The following is a 17638-nucleotide window of genomic DNA, read 5'->3' as shown; positions in this document are numbered from 1 at the left end:
ATTAATTAGCATATTAAGAGCTGCAGCTGCCTGTTTTTCATTTGCTCAGTATTCCCCACCATGGCAACACCTCCTACAAAGATCCCCTGCCTCATTGATCCTGATTGATTACTCCCATTCTGCTTGTTTCAGGCGTTTCATTTATACTGAGGAAAAGTCCTGTTGCTGCAGGTCTCACGTTTTGTGTACGACGCTGCGTTGAGTCGTGTTTAAGCGAGAGGAACCAGGGCTGTGGGATTATCCTGATAGTTTATTCATCGACCTTCAGCCATTCAGACGGAGGAGCAACGAGTTTATTCAACTCACAGTGATCTCACGGGAGATTTCATCCGACAACAACAAAAAATGTCGTTCCACGTAGAAACGAACAGCTTTAGTAGTGTGAGTAATACATGTTTATACTGTGTGGGAGGGCTTTTGTAATCTATTATGATGCTTTGGGACGTTTGAGTAGCAACATTTATTGGTGATGTGTGGAAAAAAATTATTTTCCAAGCAATTTCTCCTTTATTCTCTGTTAATTCATCATCTCTTGCATTTTCTCATCAGCGTTTCCTTCGTATTACTCACCAGCTGAAACCAACTAGGAGCTGTATTCACTCCAAAAAATGTCAACAAGTTTAGAGAAAGGGACTTAGCTCGGTTAAATGCTAGGCTAAATGAGGCTAAAAGCTACTTAGCATTTAATCTCTGACTCGGGTTGAAAGTTTAACGTGTTCTAGAGGTACAGTCTGAAATATTGTGACGATTAAGAACTTTCTTTCAAACAGAGACTTAAAAACTGCTACATAATTAAATTTTTCAGGAGTTTAGATCAGCGAGTTTCAAATGTTTCACCTTCTGACCTGCAAAATAACAGAAGAAACAAAAAAGACAAAGATTTAAAAAATGATTAGCAGCAACTGATGACATCATCCAGGACATATTATCGTCTCTGCTGCCTTAAATGGAGATGGTGGCATGTCTTCACAAAGATGAGACTGTCATATAGGAGCAGTCTTCAGTCAGAGGCTTCGTTAGATTCGTTGAAAGACTGACTGCTACTGGAGATCCTACCTGCCTACAGAATCACTATTTATTTTTATTAAAGATACGTGGATGATATGAGTTGTGACAACATTTAATATGAATATTTGGACAAATAAAGTATTTTTTAAATTGAATTTGACTTGTTTGATTTAATTTGAAATGTTTGAAAACTAAAAACCTTTTGTTTCAGTTCAGTGGATGTGATTCCTGGGAAGGAGGATTCCAAGTTTGACAGTTTCCACCTTTATAGCAGCACTACGGCTGAAACAATTAATCAAATTAGTCACGATTAATCGATTATTAAAATAGTCGTTAACTAATGTAGTAATTGATTAATCCTCAACTGGAATACACATATGCAAAAGTAAGCCAAAGAACGACACATTAAAAGCAGTAATTAAGCCAAGTCGGTGCAAAAAAAACAAAAAACAAACAAAAGATATAAAAAAAACCATTTTCTAAATATGCTCTACTAAAACTCCTCAAGTGGCAGATTTAGCTTCACCTGGATTAAATGATGCAAAAACAAAAATCTCCTTTAAGAACATTTTTCTATCCAATTATTAAAGGGTTAATCCAAAATAACTGCATTGATGTTAAGATTTTCACAAGTGGAAGTATTTTTGTGCTGCAGATGCATCCTTTGCTACTAATTATCAAATATTGTTATTGCTGTTTAGTGAATAAAATTTTAATTTCTTATTTAAAGAAAGAATTGAACTATTTATTTATTTCCATCTTTAAACGCTTAAATAAAAAATGTTTAAGCTATCTATCCCTGACAACATCTGCATTTCAGTAGCTGCATTAAAGCAACATTTTAAATTTAAATATCTTTAATTTGTTGCCTGCCTATGAAACATTTTGTTTTAAAGTTGTGACAAAGAATTTAAGTTTTCCCACCTCCTTTCAGCCAGCATCACATTACTGATAGCCCTTATTGACCTGTTTCTCTCTTCACTGATGGGAATGATTTACTTTCCTGTTTGTCTTCACAGCGTGAGAGAAGAATTCAGTCACTACTCCTTTAAATCTGCACAGGTTGATCCGGTTTGCAGTGTTGATGTGAACAGGAAGAAGCAACTAAACAAACCACATTCCTGTTTCTGCAGCTGAACTTTCACTCCAGAGCTTCAGCTTTACTCTCAGTCGTTTGGTGAAACCTGAACAGTTTCACAGAACTGTGCTCTGGCAGCCAACTTTAAAGAGTCAGAACTAAATAAAATTAAACATGGAGCGTAAACAGAGTCAGCCTGATTTATCCATTAAGACAATAAAAGAAACAGCAAATAAGCAATTAACTGAACACAGATAATTAAAGCAGACCTGACCTGAGAAAACAGATGTTTATGGTTGGATCTGAAACTCTGGCAGTAAAGAAGACAACCTTAGTTTGTTAAAGGCTGTTGAACGGTTTAACGGGTCTAAGGGATCGCTACTGAAGGTAATTGAATCATTTCTGTGTAATTAAGCAGATAATTAATGTATTACTGACAGAGGAGGGGAAATGTTGCTCAGAGCTTTGCATAAAACTGATCTGTCACCAAAATATGTTTAGATCTTTATCTTAAAATAAAATAATAAAAAAAAAACTTTCACTATATTTTTGTATAAAAGGCTGATTTTAGCACAGCCTGGCTGTTCTAAAATTGCATTAGATGGTTTTTGAAAAATAACTATGAAGTCATTTTTGCAGCAACATGCAGGAGAAAGAATAGTTTCTGAATTATGAAGAATTTTTAACAGTCAGGAAGGTTTCAAAGTTTCCACAACCTTTTCAGGACAATCTCCTTGACAGAAGGCAATAAAAAATCAAAGTGCCACCAGTGCAGAGCTTGTTGAATCTGGTGACTCCTGAGTGTGAGTGTGAAAATGTAGTTAAAGAAATGGTGAGAGCTCACAACTGTCTTGATAAATCCACCGATTAGCTTTCTCATCCAAACAAGTAATTTATTAGTTTAAAAATGTCGGCTTTATAATAAATATACTGCATATTATATTAAATTTTTACACAAAATAATCAGCTGAAGGTGAAGGAGTTTAACTGAAACCAAATAAATCTGTGGGTCTTAATAGTTGACTGATTTGACAATTATCAAAAACATTTATTTAAAAAAAATCAAAAATAATCAAAAGTGGAAAATACATTTTTGCCATGTTTGTATAATCAAATACAGTCTTTTATTGTAAAGTGAGAAACATCATTTTCCTTGAATAATAAACAGAAATGATTGAATCTCTGCATTTTATTGAGAGTTAAGAAACATTTTCAGCATATATTCATCAAGTAGATGCTGCAACTTAAAACAGAAAGAAACAAAAACTGAAATCTGCTGAGAAGCTGAAACATTATATTTAAAAACTGTCTTCAGGTTTTATGGTTCTGTCCATCTGGAGAACCGGGACGTTTCCCAGTGGCCTGGATTTGGTTCTACTAGAGCCTCTTATCCAACTTTTTGTGAGATAATTTGCTAGTGAGACTAATAATTTTTCTTGCCAGTTATTAAGGAATTATTGACTTGAAAAAAGCTCTGATATCTTTCTGAAAACTTACTTATAAGTTAATTTTGTCTTATTTTAAGTGTACAGACGTATCTGCTCTAGAAACGAGTCTATAATACTTTTTGTTCTTTTTCAGTGTAAGTTCACTGATCATTATATGGAGCTGATATTTTAACTTTCCTCATGACAGGTCTGAACTCAACTACTGAAAAATACATATTAGTGGCATTGTCTTGTTCTTGTATTATTTCCTTATTTTCTTAAAAAGTTACAACTTTACCTTTGCTGCATTGTTTACTAATATAATCTTTTTCATGTGATTTTGAAGTAAACTCCCTTCTTCTAAAATACTTTCGATATGTCATGTCCCAGACTCAGATATTCCTGTTCTACCTGCTCTGAAAAACACCTTGAAGATAGGAGGATCAAGAATGTGCTGAAGGTGACATCTGATTGGCTGTGACGTCTCTGCACTTAGAGGAAGAGACTAAACAAAACCTCTTTATATTTTCAGGAAGTGAAACTCACACAGTCATTCTGACTGAGAGGAGAAATGGAGCAGAGTGAGGTGGACAGAGAAAGTATCTTGTGTTCCATCTGTCTGGATCTACTGAAGAATCCGGTGACTATTACCTGTGGACACAGCTTCTGTATGAACTGTATTAAAACCCACTTGGATGAAGAGGATCAGAAACGATTCCACAGCTGTCCTCAATGCAGGAAGACATTCATACCGAGGCCTGTACTAAACAAGAACACCATCCTAGCAGCTTTAGTGGAGCAGCTGAAGAAGACTGGACTCCAAGCTGCTTCTGCTGATCACCGCTATGCTGGACCTGAAGATGTGGCCTGTGATTTCTGCAGTGGAAGAAAACTGAAAGCCATCAAGTCCTGTTTGGTCTGTCTGGCCTCTTATTGTGAGAAACACCTTCAGCCTCATTATGATTCAGTTACATTTAAGAAACACAAGCTGGTGGAGCCGTCCAAGAACCTCCAGGAGAACATCTGCTCTCGTCATGATGAGGTGATGAAGATGTTCTGCCGCACTGATCAGAAGTGTATCTGTTATCTCTGCTCTATGGATGAACATAAAGGTCATAACACAGTCCTAGCTGTAGAAGAAAGGACTGAGAGGCAGAGAGACCTGGAGGAGAGACGAGGAAAAATCCAGCAGATGATCCAGGACCAGGAGAAAGATGTGAAGCTGCTTCAACAGGAGGTGGAGGCCATCAATCACTCTGCTGATAAAACAGTGGAGGACAGTGAGAAGATCTTCACTGAGCTGATCCGTCTCCTCCAGAAAAGAAGCTCTGAGGTGAAGCAGCAGATCAGATCCCAGCAGAAAACTGAAGTGAGTCGAGTCAAAGATGTTCAGGAGAAGCTGGAGCAGGAGATCACTGAGCTGAAGAGGAAAGACGCTGAGCTGGAGCAGCTCTCACACACAGAGGATCACAACCAGTTTCTCCTCAACTACCCCTCACTGCCAGCACTCAGTGAGTCTACACACTCATCCAGCATCAACATCCGTCCTCTGAGACACTTTGAGGACGTGACAGCAGCTGTGTCACAGCTCAGAGAGAAACTACAGGACGTCCTGAGAGACTCATGGACAAACATCTCACTGATGGTCACTGAGGTGGATGTTCTACTGTCAGAACCAGAACCAAAGAGCAGAGCTGGATTCTTAAGATATTCATGTGAAATCACTCTGGATCCAAACACAGCAAACACACATCTGGTTCTATCAGAGAAGAACAGGAAGGTGAGATGGACGGATAACAATCTGTCTTATTCTAGTCATCCAGACAGATTCATTTATCAGTGGCAGGTTCTGAGTAGAGAGAGTCTGACTGGACGTTGTTACTGGGAGGTGAAGTGGAGCGGGTCATGGTTTTATGTAGCAGTCGCTTACAAGAATATCAGTAGAGCAGGAAAAGTGAATGAATGTGTATTTGGACACAATGACAAATCTTGGTCATTAGATTGTTCCAATTCTAGATTTGGTCACAACAACATCTGGACCTCCGTCTCAGGTCCAGTTTCCTCCAGAGTCGGAGTGTACCTGGATCACAGAGCAGGTATTCTGTCCTTCTACAGCGTCTCTAAAACCATGACTCTCCTCCACAGAGTCCAGACCAGATTCACTCAGCCGCTACTGGCTGGAGTTAATGTTGAAAGTTCTGCAGAGTTCTGTAAACCCAACTAGATTTTCTCTGATTGTTGATCAGGTTTCATGGTTCTGATGTTTCCGCTCTGATGTTCTGTTCTTTGTTTTTCTAGTTAAATTGTTTTTATTTTTATTTCCAGGAGTCTTAAAGGAAATCACTGCTGATGTTTTCTTTCATCCTTTTATGACAGAAATATTTCTCTACATTTAAATCTAAACTTTTCTCTACTCTATTTTTTCCTTTCATATTTTATTCACATATTTGTATGTTCTTGTTTAAATTAATTCAGACTGTAGTGAAAACTAATCTTGCTAATATTTGTTTTTTGTGATCCAAAGAAGAAACTGAAACTACCATAAAATCAGAACAGATTATATTTACTTTTAAATACTTTATATTTAGATCAGAATAATGAATGTCTGCTGTTCTGTGTCTCTGAATTTCTTCAATAAAATAAATTATTTCAAAGAAATTTGCAAAGTTTCCCTTCATTATAATAATAAGTTGTGAGTTTTATCATCTGAATTGCCAAAACATTTCCTTCAAAGCGTCTCATGTTCTTCTGGTTTCGATCAGATGTTTGGTTTCTCCTTCATTCATCAAGAACACTCTGCTTCCTCCACTGCAGAGAGATTACAGAAAGAAAGCTGAGCTGGAGATCCTGGTAGCAGGAATGAAGACGAGGTTGAAGCTCCTCCACTGGCAGTTTGTTGAACATTGAGCTTTAAACCTGTCAGAAACCATGGAGACATGTCATAAAACACAGAAGAGCTGCTCAGATGTTCAACCTTCAAATAAATGAACATGAAATGTAGAAATGAACCTCTGACAGAAACGTTTCCATTCTATTCAGGCTTCATTTACAAAGCATTTTAAAACCAATAAATTGACCGAATTGCTGTAAATACCAAGATATAATCACAGTAACTGTAAAAACTCACACTTAAACCTGAGTTAAAAGTCTATGAGAAAAAGTAGCTTTAAGAGGAAACTTGAAAACCTGAAGAGACTCAGATTGTCTGAAACTGTGAAACCTTTCCACAGTTTTGGGTCAGAACCAGAGAAAGTGCGGCCATTTAAAACCCTTAACTGTTCTGACTCTGTATTGTGACGGTTCGTAATCCCAGATTAAAACACTTCAAGGATTGTTGCACCTTGAAAAGAACTGAAAAACTCAGAGAGATTTTGGCTTTTGTGCAACTTTATTAAACTAAATCCACAGTTGGAGCTCACAGCGTGAGAGAAGAATTCAGTCACTACTCCCTTAAATCTGCACAGGTTGATCCGGTTTGCAGTGTTGATGTGAACAGGAAGAAGCAACTAAACAAACCACATTCCTGTTTCTGCAGCTGAACTTTCAGAGCTGCAGCTTTACTCTCAGTCGTTTGGCGAAACCTGAACAGTTTCACAGAACTGTGCTCAGGCAGCCAACTTTAAAGAGTCAGAACTAAATAAAATTAAACATGGAGCGTAAACAGAGTCAGCCTGATTTATCCATTAAGACAATAAAAGAAACAGCAAATAAGCAATTAACTGAACACAGATAATTAAAGCAGACCTGACCTGAGAAAACAGATGTTTATGGTTGGATCTGAAACTCTGGCAGTAAAGAAGACAACCTTAGTTTGTTAAAGGCTGTTGAACGGTTTAACGGGTCTAAGGGATCGCTACTGAAGGTAATTGAATCATTTCTGTGCAATTAAGCAGATAATTAATGTATTACTGACAGAGGAGGGGAAATGTTGCTTAGAGCTTTGCATAAAACTGATCTGTGACCAAAATATGTTTAGATCTTTATCCTAAAATGTTTCATTCATAAAACAAAAAACAAATTTCACTATATTTTTTGAATAAAAGGCTGATTTTAGCACAGCCTGGTTGTTCTAAAATTGCATTAGATGGTTTTTGAAAATAACTATGAAGTCATTTTTGCAGCAACATGCAGGAGAAAGAATAGTTTCTGAATTATGAAGAATTTTTAACAGTCAGGATGGTTTCAAAGTTTCCACAACCTTTTCAGGACAAAGTCCTTGACAGAGGGCAATAAAAAACTGAAGTGCCACCAGTGCAGAGCTTGTTGAATCTGGTGACTCCTGAGTGTGAGTGTGAAAATGTAGTTAAAGAAATGGTGAGAGCTCACAACTGTCTTGATAAATCCACCGATTAGCTTTCTCATCCAAACAAGTAATTTATTAGTTTAAAAATGTCGGCTTTATAATAAATATACTGCATATTATATTAAATTTTTACACAAAATAATCAGCTGAAGGTGAAGGAGTTTAACTGAAACCAAATAAATCTGTGGGTCTTAATAGTTGACTGATTTGACAATTATCAATAACATTTATTAAAAAAAATCTAAAATAATCAAAAGTGGAAAATACATTTTTGCCATGTTTGTATAATCAAATACAGTCTTTTATTGTAAAGTGAGAAACATCATTTTCCTTGGATAATAAACAGAAATTATTGAATCTCTGCATTTTATTGAGAGTTAAGAAACATTTTCAGCATATATTCATCAAGTAGATGCTGCAACTTAAAACAGAAAGAAACAAAAACTGAAATCTGCTGAGAAGCTGAAACATTATATTTAAAAACTGTCTTCAGGTTTTATGGTTCTGTCCATCTGGAGAACCGGGACGTTTCCCAGTGGCCTGGATTTGGTTCCACTAGAGCCTCTTATCCAACTTTTTTGTGAAATAATTTGCTAGTGAGACTAATAATTTTTCTTGCCAGTTATTAAAGAATAATTGACATTAAAAAAGCTCTGATATCTTGCTGAAAACTTACTTATAAGTTAATTTTTTCTCATTTTAAGTGTGCAGACGTATCTGCTCTAGAAACGAGTCTATAATAGTTTTTGTTCTTTTTCAGTGTAAGTTCACTGATCATTATATGGAGCTGATATTTTAACTTTCCTCATGACAGGTCTGAACTCAACTACTGAAAAATACATATTAGTGGCATTGTCTTGTTCTTGTATTATTTCCTTATTTTCTTAAAAAGTTACAACTTTACCTTTGCTGCATTGTTTACTAATATAATCTTTTTCATGTGATTTTGAAGTAAACTCCCTTCTACTAAAATACTTTCGATATGTCATGTCCCAGACTCAGATATTCCTGTTCTACCTGCTCTGAAAAACACCTTGAAGATGGGAGGATCAAGAATGTGCTGAAGGTGACATCTGATTGGCTGTGACGTCTCTGCAATAAGAGGAAGAGACTAAAATAAACAAGTTTATGTTTTCAGGAAGTGAAACTCACACAGTCATTCTGACTGAGAGGAGAAATGGAGCTGAACCAGCTGGACCCAGAAACTTTCTCCTGTTCCATCTGTCTGGATCTACTGAAGAATCCGGTGACTATTACCTGTGGTCACAGCTTCTGTATGAACTGTATTAAAACCCACTGGGATGCAGAGGATCAGAAACGAATCCACAGCTGTCCTCAATGCAGGAAGACATTCATACCGAGGCCTGTACTAAACAAGAACACCATCCTAGCAGCTTTAGTGGAGCAGCTGAAGAAAACTGGACTCCAAGCTGCTCCTGCTGATCACCGCTATGCTGGACCTGAAGATGTGGCCTGTGATTTCTGCAGTGGAAGAAAACTGAAAGCCATCAAGTCCTGTTTGGTCTGTCTGGCCTCTTATTGTGAGAAACACCTTCAGCCTCATTATGATTCAGTTACATTTAAGAAACACAAGCTGGTGGAGCCGTCCAAGAACCTCCAGGAGAACATCTGCTCTCGTCATGATGAGGTGATGAAGATGTTCTGCCGCACTGATCAGAAGTGTATCTGTTATCTCTGCTCTGTGGATGAACATAAAGGTCATGACACAGTCTCAGCTGCAGCAGAAAGGACTGAGAGGCAGAGAGAGCTGGAGGAGAGACGAGGAAAAATCCAGCAGATGATCCAGGACCAGGAGAAAGATGTGAAGCTGCTTCAACAGGAGGTGGAGGCCATCAATCACTCTGCTGATAAAACAGTGGAGGACAGTGAGAAGATCTTCACTGAGCTGATCCGTCTCCTCCAGAAAAGAAGCTCTGAGGTGAAGCAGCAGATCAGATCCCAGCAGGAAACTGAAGTGAGTCGAGTCAAAGATGTTCAGGAGAAGCTGGAGCAGGAGATCACTGAGCTGAAGAGGAAAGACGCTGAGCTGGAGCAGCTCTCACACAGAGGATCACAACCAGTTTCTCCTCAACTACCCCTCACTGCCAGCACTCAGTGAGTCTACACACTCATCCAGCATCAACATCCGTCCTCTGAGACACTTTGAGGACGTGACAGCAGCTGTGTCACAGCTCAGAGAGAAACTACAGGACGTCCTGAGAGACTCATGGACAAACATCTCACTGATGGTCACTGAGGTGGATGTTGGACTGTCAGAACCAGAACCAAAGAGCAGAGCTGGATTCTTAAGATATTCATGTGAAATCACTCTGGATCCAAACACAGCAAACACAGAGCTGGTTCTATCAGAGGGGAACAGGAAGGTGAGATGGACGCTTAACAATCAGTCTTATTCTAGTCATCCAGACAGATTCACTGATCATTATTATCAGGTTCTGAGTAGAGAGAGTCTGACTGGACGTTGTTACTGGGAGGTGGAACGGAGCGGGTCATGTGTTTATGTAGCAGTCGCTTACAAGAATATCAGTAGAGCTGGAAGAGAGAATAAATGTTTTTTTGGAAATAATGACAAATCTTGGGCATTAAATTGTTCCAGATCTACATTTGGTCACAACAACATCTGGACCTCCGTCTCAGGTCCAGTTTCCTCCAGAGTCGGAGTGTACCTGGATCACAGAGCAGGTATTCTGTCCTTCTACAACGTCTCTAAAACCATGACTCTCCTCCACAGAGTCCAGACCAGATTCACTCAGCCGCTACTGGCTGGAGTTTGGGTTTATAAAACTGGAGACTCTGCAGAGTTCTGTAAACCCAAATAGATTTTCTCTGATTGTTGATCAGGTTTCATGGTTCTGATGTTTCCGCTCTGATGTTCTGTTCTTTGTTTTTATACATAAAATGTTTTTTTTATTTCCAGGAGTCTTAAAGGAAATCACTGCTGATGTTTTCTTTCATCCTTTTATGACAGAAATATTTCTCTATATTTAAATCTAAACTTTTCTCTACTCTAATATTTTTTCCTTTCATATTTTTATTCACATATTTGTATGTTCTTGTTTAAATTAGTTCAGACTGTAGTGAAACTAATCTTGATGTTTGTTTATTGTGATCCAAAGAAGAAACTGAAACTACCATAAAATCAGAACAGATTATATTTACTTTTAAATTCTTTATATTTAGATCAGAATAATGAATGTCTGCTGTTCTGTGTCTCTGAATTTTTTCAACAAAATAAATTATTACAAAGAAATTCACAAAGTTTCCCTTCATTATAATAATAAGTTGTCAGTTTTCTCATCTGAATTGCCAAAACATTTCCTTCAAAGCGTCTCATGTTCTTCTGGTTTCGATCAGATGTTTGGTTTCTCCTTCATTCATCAAGAACACTCTGCTTCCTCCACTGCAGAGAGATTACAGAAAGAAAGCTGAGCTGGAGATCCTGGTAGCAGGAATGAAGACGAGGTTGAAGCTCCTCCACTGGCAGTTTGTTGAACATTGAGCTTTAAACCTGTCAGAAACCATGGAGACATGTCATAAAACACAGAAGAGCTGCTCAGATGTTCAAACTTCAAATAAATGAACATGAAATGTAGAAATGAACCTCTGACAGAAACGTTTGGTAGCAGAACCTCAGTTTGCTGTGAGTAGAGTTAAAGTTTTACAGCTTTTATAAAACTACACCTTATAAGCAACAAAAAAATTAAATAGATAAGGATATGATGCAAACTTTCAACTCTCTGTGTCCTGCTGCCATTTCAGTTCAGTGAGGAAAAAGGCAACAGATTTTCCTGAGCAACAAAGACCTCCACACTGTGAAGAAATCACATGATAGAGATCTGAGTTTTGGTGACTCAGTCAGTTGTTTTGATCAGAAATCTGTTGTGAAGACCTTTACGTGTTTTACGTTCAGAGCCTTCCTCTTCCTGTAATCTGATATCCCTCCCTCTTCTTTCTGGTTTCAAACACGCCTTAAAGCTGAAGGTAGAAGCTGATTGGCTGCAGCCTCTCTGCACTGACACCTGATTGGTAGATCAGAGCTCAGCCTCGTTTCTCTGATGAGGAAACGAAACTAACACACTCACTCTGACTGAGAGGAGAAATGGAGCAGCAGGCAGTTCAGCTGGACCCAGAAACTTTCTCCTGTTCCATCTGTCTGGATCTACTGAAGGATCCGGTGGCTATTCCTTGTGGACACAGCTACTGTATGAACTGTATTACAAACTTCTGGGATGGAGGTGAGAAGGAGAAAAGCTACCACTGTCCTCAGTGCAGGAAAACCTTCACACAGAGGCCTGACCTGCAGAAAAACACCATACTAGCAGCTTTAGTGGAGCAGCTGAAGAAGACTGGACTCCAAGCTGCTCCTGCTGATCACCGCTATGCTGGACCTCAAGATGTGGCCTGTGATTTCTGCACTGGAAGAAAACTGAAAGCCATCAAGTCCTGTTTGTTCTGTCTGGCCTCTTATTGTGAGAAACACCTTCAGCCTCATTATGATGTGGCTCCTTTGAAGAAACACAAGCTGGTGGAGCCGTCCAAGAACCTCCAGGAGAACATCTGCTCTCGTCATGATGAGGTGATGAAGATGTTCTGCCGCACTGATCAGAAGTGTATCTGTTATCTCTGCTCTGTGGATGAACATAAAGGTCATGACACAGTCTCAGCTGCAGCAGAAAGGACTGAGAGGCAGAGAGAGCTGGAGGAGAGACGAGGAAAAATCCAGCAGATGATCCAGGACCAGGAGAAAGATGTGAAGCTGCTTCAACAGGAGGTGGAGGCCATCAATCACTCTGCTGATAAAACAGTGGAGGACAGTGAGAAGATCTTCACTGAGCTGATCCGTCTCCTCCAGAAAAGAAGCTCTGAGGTGAAGCAGCAGATCAGATCCCAGCAGGAAACTGAAGTGAGTCGAGTCAAAGATGTTCAGGAGAAGCTGGAGCAGGAGATCACTGAGCTGAAGAGGAAAGACGCTGAGCTGGAGCAGCTCTCACACACAGAGGATCACAACCAGTTTCTCCTCAACTACCCCTCACTGCCAGCACTCAGTGAGTCTACACACTCATCCAGCATCAACATCCGTCCTCTGAGACACTTTGAGGACGTGACAGCAGCTGTGTCACAGCTCAGAGAGAAACTACAGGACGTCCTGAGAGACTCATGGACAAACATCTCACTGATGGTCACTGAGGTGGATGTTGGACTGTCAGAACCAGAACCAAAGAGCAGAGCTGGATTCTTAAGATATTCATGTGAAATCACTCTGGATCCAAACACAGCAAACACACATCTGGTTCTATCAGAGGGGAACAGGAAGGTGACACGGACGCTTAACAATCAGTCTTATTCTAGTCATCCAGACAGATTCACTGATTATTATCAGGTTCTGAGTAGAGAGAGTCTGACTGGACGTTGTTACTGGGAGGTGGAACGGAGCGGGTCATGTGTTTATGTAGCAGTCGCTTACAAGAATATCAGTAGAGCAGGAAGTGGGAATGAATGTGTATTTGGAAATAATGACAAATCTTGGTCATTAAATTGTTACAATTCTAAATTTGGTCACAACAACATCTGGACCTCCGTCTCAGGTCCAGTTTCCTCCAGAGTCGGAGTGTACCTGGATCACAGAGCAGGTATTCTGTCCTTCTACAGCGTCTCTGAAACCATGACTCTCCTCCACAGAGTCCAGACCAGATTCACTCAGCCGCTACTGGCTGGAGTTTATAACTTTGTAGGTTCTGCAGAGTTCTGTAAACCCAAATAGATTTTCTCTGATTGTTGATCAGGTTTCATGGTTCTGATGTTTCCGCTCTGATGTTCTGTTCTTTGTTTTTCTAGTTAAATTGTTTTTTTAGTTCCAGGAGTCTTAAAGGAAATCACTGCTGATGTTTTCTTTCATCCTTTTATGACAGAAATTTTTCTCTACATTTAAATCTAAACTTTTCTCTACTCTAATATTTTTTCCTTTCATATTTTTATTCACATATTTGTATGTTCTTGTTTAAATTAGTTCAGACTGTAGTGAAAACTAATCTTGCTAATATTTGTTTATTGTGATCCAAAGAAGAAACTGAAACTACCATAAAATCAGAACAGATTATATTTACTTTTAAATGATTTATATTTAGATCAGAATAATAAATGTCTGCTGTTCTGTATCTCTGATTTTCTTCAATAAAATAAATTATTACAAAGAAATTCACAAAGTTTCCCTTCATTATAATAATAAGTTGTGAGTTTTCTCATCTGAATTGCCAAAACATTTCCTTCAAAGCGTCTGATGTTCTTCTGGTTTCGATCAGATGTTTGGTTTCTCCTTCATTCATCAAGAACACTCTGCTTCCTCCACTGCAGAGAGATTACAGAAAGAAAGCTGAGCTGGAGATCCTGGTAGCAGGAATGAAGACGAGGTTGAAGCTCCTCCACTGGCAGTTTGTTGAACATTGAGCTTTAAACCTGTCAGAAACCATGGAGACATGTCATAAAACACAGAAGAGCTGCTCAGATGTTCAACCTTCAAATAAATGAACATGAAATGTAGAAATGAACCTCTGACAGAAACGTTTGGTAGCAGAACGTCTGTTTGCTGTGAGTAGAGTTAAAGTTTCACAACTTTATAAAACAATACTTTATCAGCAACAATAACAATAAACAGATAAGGATATGCAAACTTTCAACTCTCTGTGTTCTGTTGCCATTTCAGTTCAGTGAGGAAAAAGGGTAACAGATTTTTTTTCATGTTGCATCTTTAAAGATCTTACAAAACCTCAAAGGTTTTCGGTTTTGGCAACTTTATTAAACAAAATCCACGGTTCGAGCATAAACAGCTATGTAGTTTTCTCTTTCGTATATATTCACAGGTCATGAACTTTCAACTCCCATCATGCATTGTGTCATTAAAGGTATTATCATGACAAAATCTATAAAATAAAACAAAATAAACTAAAGTATGAGCACATATTTAGTCATAAACCAAATGAACTGTTCTAACTAAACTAAAACTAAATCAAATAATTTCTTGCCCAATATTAAAATCCTATTTATTTAACATCACGTTCTTAACATATTTTCAGGGCTCTACACCCTCCACTACTAAAATAATAAAATGTTTTCAGAACATTTTACACTTTAAAACTTAAAGAATATATCCTTACTACTAGCTTCTAACATTGAACTCATCCAGGTACCATTTAGTTACAAGTTGCTCTTCAAAAACAATAACAAATATTTCACATCAAATGACTACAAATGCATGTATACAGAAAAGTACATTTACTTATATTCCTGTTTCAGTGCATTGACTTAAATTGTCGGTACATTGGTAAGCCTCCCAAGTCCATTAAGTCACATATGGATAAATCTACCATTCCACCTTATTAAATGGATCCACATTAAACATACTTTGAATGTAGGACGACTTCTTACAGACTACTTTTGTGTTACCTTACAAAACACCTCCTTCCTTCTGTAAACGCATCGATAACTTTAGTGTAGTTGTAGTCACTAGAAATACATTTCTGCAAATGACTCTTACTTGTAACTGAATATTTTGTACCAAATGAATAATAAAACATTTTCAATTGTTTAGCTGTAACTGGAACTATATATGGTTGAAAATAAAATTCCTGTTTCTTCAAAGATATGAAACTAGGTTTCCTAACTCATCATCATATGTAAAGATGGATTTTGGTTGGACGTGATCTTGAGGAACGCCGCTTCCTGCTCCACCTCCTGATCGTCCTCTGGAAGAAGCATTGATGTCTTCCTCAGGCATTTCAAGATCACATGGTTGATTTTCAGGATCCATGTCCGGATTTTGACTTGGGTCTTGGTTCTGCATCTCTCCTTCCTCCACGTCTCTCGTCCATTTGATTCCTGTCGTCAGCAGAATAATTCTCATCCTGAAACTGGCTTTGTCTTCGCCCAAGTCTCCCAGTTTGGGTTTCTTCTGCAGGTTGGCTGGATCTGGACCGAAAGACTGGGCCTTTGGGTTGAGAGACTGGTAGTCTGGCTTTGATGGGTAATCCACACAGAATACTCGTCCTCACTACAGCTGTCAGAATCCTCATGAACTTGGTCTCTTTTGGTTTGGCATGTTTGTCTGTTTACTTGTCTCTTTTGGTTGTTTTTTCTTTTGGTTCTTTAGTGTCTTGTCCATCAATAAGATAAGGGACAGGGTAGTAAGACATTCCTATGAAGGATTCTTTCCTCCTTCACCATCCAACGGTGTCACCACATAAACTGGACTGTCTTTGCCCTCTTCTTTCTTTTTTATAACATGTGTTTTGTTTTCCCAGTAAGCACGTATTTTTCCAGGTCCTCCTCTTTCAGAAAGGTTTTGGACAAGAAACGTGGTCTCCAGGTTGAAGTTCTGAACTTTTCTGTTGTAATACTTTTGTCCTCTCTTACTTGCTTTTCTCATGTTTTCTTGTGCGATGCTGTAAGCTTCCTGCATTGACCTTTTGCCATTTGTCTGCATAGCCTTGATGAGACTGTGACTGCTTTTGTTCTTTTGGAAACAACAGGTCAATAGGTAGGATTGGCTCTTTTTCCAAATAACAGGAAAAAAGGTGAAAAGCCAGTCGATTTGTGCACTGTAGAGTTATGCATGTACTACTTTGTTCAAATAGTCTTTTCCAGTTAGGTTTCTGTGTCTCTTCCAGTGTTCTGAACATGCTTAACAAAGTTCTGCTGTCAGACTGAGGTGTAAGGTGTGAGGGTGGTAACCTGTTGTTGTATCCTGTAACTCTACTTTCTGAACAGCTCATTCTCAACAGCTCATTCTCAAATTCTTCCTAGTCACGATGGATTCCAGCAGGGTATCGAATCGCTTCCAGAATAAATTCGCTAAAGATTCTGCGTGCAGCTGTCTTTCCAGACTTGTTAGATGTTGCATAAGCCTCATAAACTTGGTAAAATGATCTACCTTGGCTGGAAACAAAGTGGGAGTGGAACCTTCAACTCCCCACTCCTTCAACATCTACTGGGAGGCAAGGTTCTCCATCAAGGTCCGGACAGCTCAGCAGAACTTATGTCACCTGATCTGATGATTCTTCACTTGGGCAGAAAACGGGTCGTCAGGTTTCACTTGGTACTTTTATCCCCAGAATCCAGAAGCTTGTTTCATAGATAAAATGATCAGATAAGTTCTGCTGGCTGCTTCTCTTCTTTGAGCCCACAAACTTCACCTCATCAGAACCACCTGGTTCTGAGAGACCGGAGCGACCTCCACTCTGAGTACCTGAGATCTGAGACCCGGGTCCAGATTTTACTTCTACACCTGTCTTCCTTGCAATGCATCTGGTCCCCAGCAGTTCTATATGGAACGGTACCGATCCGGATCGCTAAGAGAAAATTAACAAAAACCACAGAAACTAAATGCAAAGTTTCTAAAATCAAACCTTCAATTCACAGCAAATTTGCCACCAAGTCCCATAAACAGGCTTTGCTAAATATAAAGTCACTATCAGCAAAAGGACAGTTTGTTAACGACTTCATCACTGAGCATAATATCGACATTATGTTCCAAACATAAACATGGTTGGATGACATTAACGGATCACATGGGGTCGAACATCAATGGCGTAAAACACGCCTTCATGTTTCCTGTGACATCAACACAGAAAGACTATGAAGCTGTCGCTCAACACTAAAACATGAAAAGGACACTTTCTCAGCAGAAATCACAAACAAAAACTTTAGCAACAATTGTGTTTTATTTCTGACTTTTGACAGGCTCACAAACTCTTCTGTGACTTTTCCACCTGAACTCTAATCAAACACGACCTGCAGCGGATTTATCAA

General features: G+C 38.7%; 2 protein-coding genes and 1 pseudogene across 2 annotated transcripts; all 3 read left to right on the top strand.

Annotated features, from left to right (window-relative positions):
• The first annotated feature begins 4084 nt into the window (after window positions 1–4084).
• LOC122835519 (tripartite motif-containing protein 16-like) lies at window positions 4085–6148 on the top strand. The gene has a single exon (XM_044124642.1). The coding sequence runs from the start codon at window positions 4085–4087 to the stop codon at window positions 5735–5737; it is 1653 nt and encodes a 550-aa protein (XP_043980577.1). The 3' UTR covers window positions 5738–6148.
• A 2815-nt stretch (window positions 6149–8963) lies between these two features.
• On the top strand, window positions 8964–10983 carry LOC122835503 (annotated as a pseudogene).
• Window positions 10984–11750: 767 nt separating this feature from the next.
• LOC122835510 (tripartite motif-containing protein 16-like) lies at window positions 11751–14317 on the top strand. The gene has a single exon (XM_044124630.1). It carries the CDS (start codon window positions 11937–11939, stop codon window positions 13596–13598), a length of 1662 nt encoding a protein of 553 aa, XP_043980565.1. The 5' UTR covers window positions 11751–11936; the 3' UTR covers window positions 13599–14317.
• Window positions 14318–17638: the final 3321 nt, after the last annotated feature.

This window comes from Gambusia affinis, linkage group LG01 (genome assembly GCF_019740435.1).
Source record: "Gambusia affinis linkage group LG01, SWU_Gaff_1.0, whole genome shotgun sequence".
Taxonomy (NCBI): domain Eukaryota; kingdom Metazoa; phylum Chordata; class Actinopteri; order Cyprinodontiformes; family Poeciliidae; genus Gambusia; species Gambusia affinis.
The sequence above is the reverse complement of the archived record's forward strand: the minus strand, read 5'-3'. Positions and strand labels throughout refer to the sequence as shown.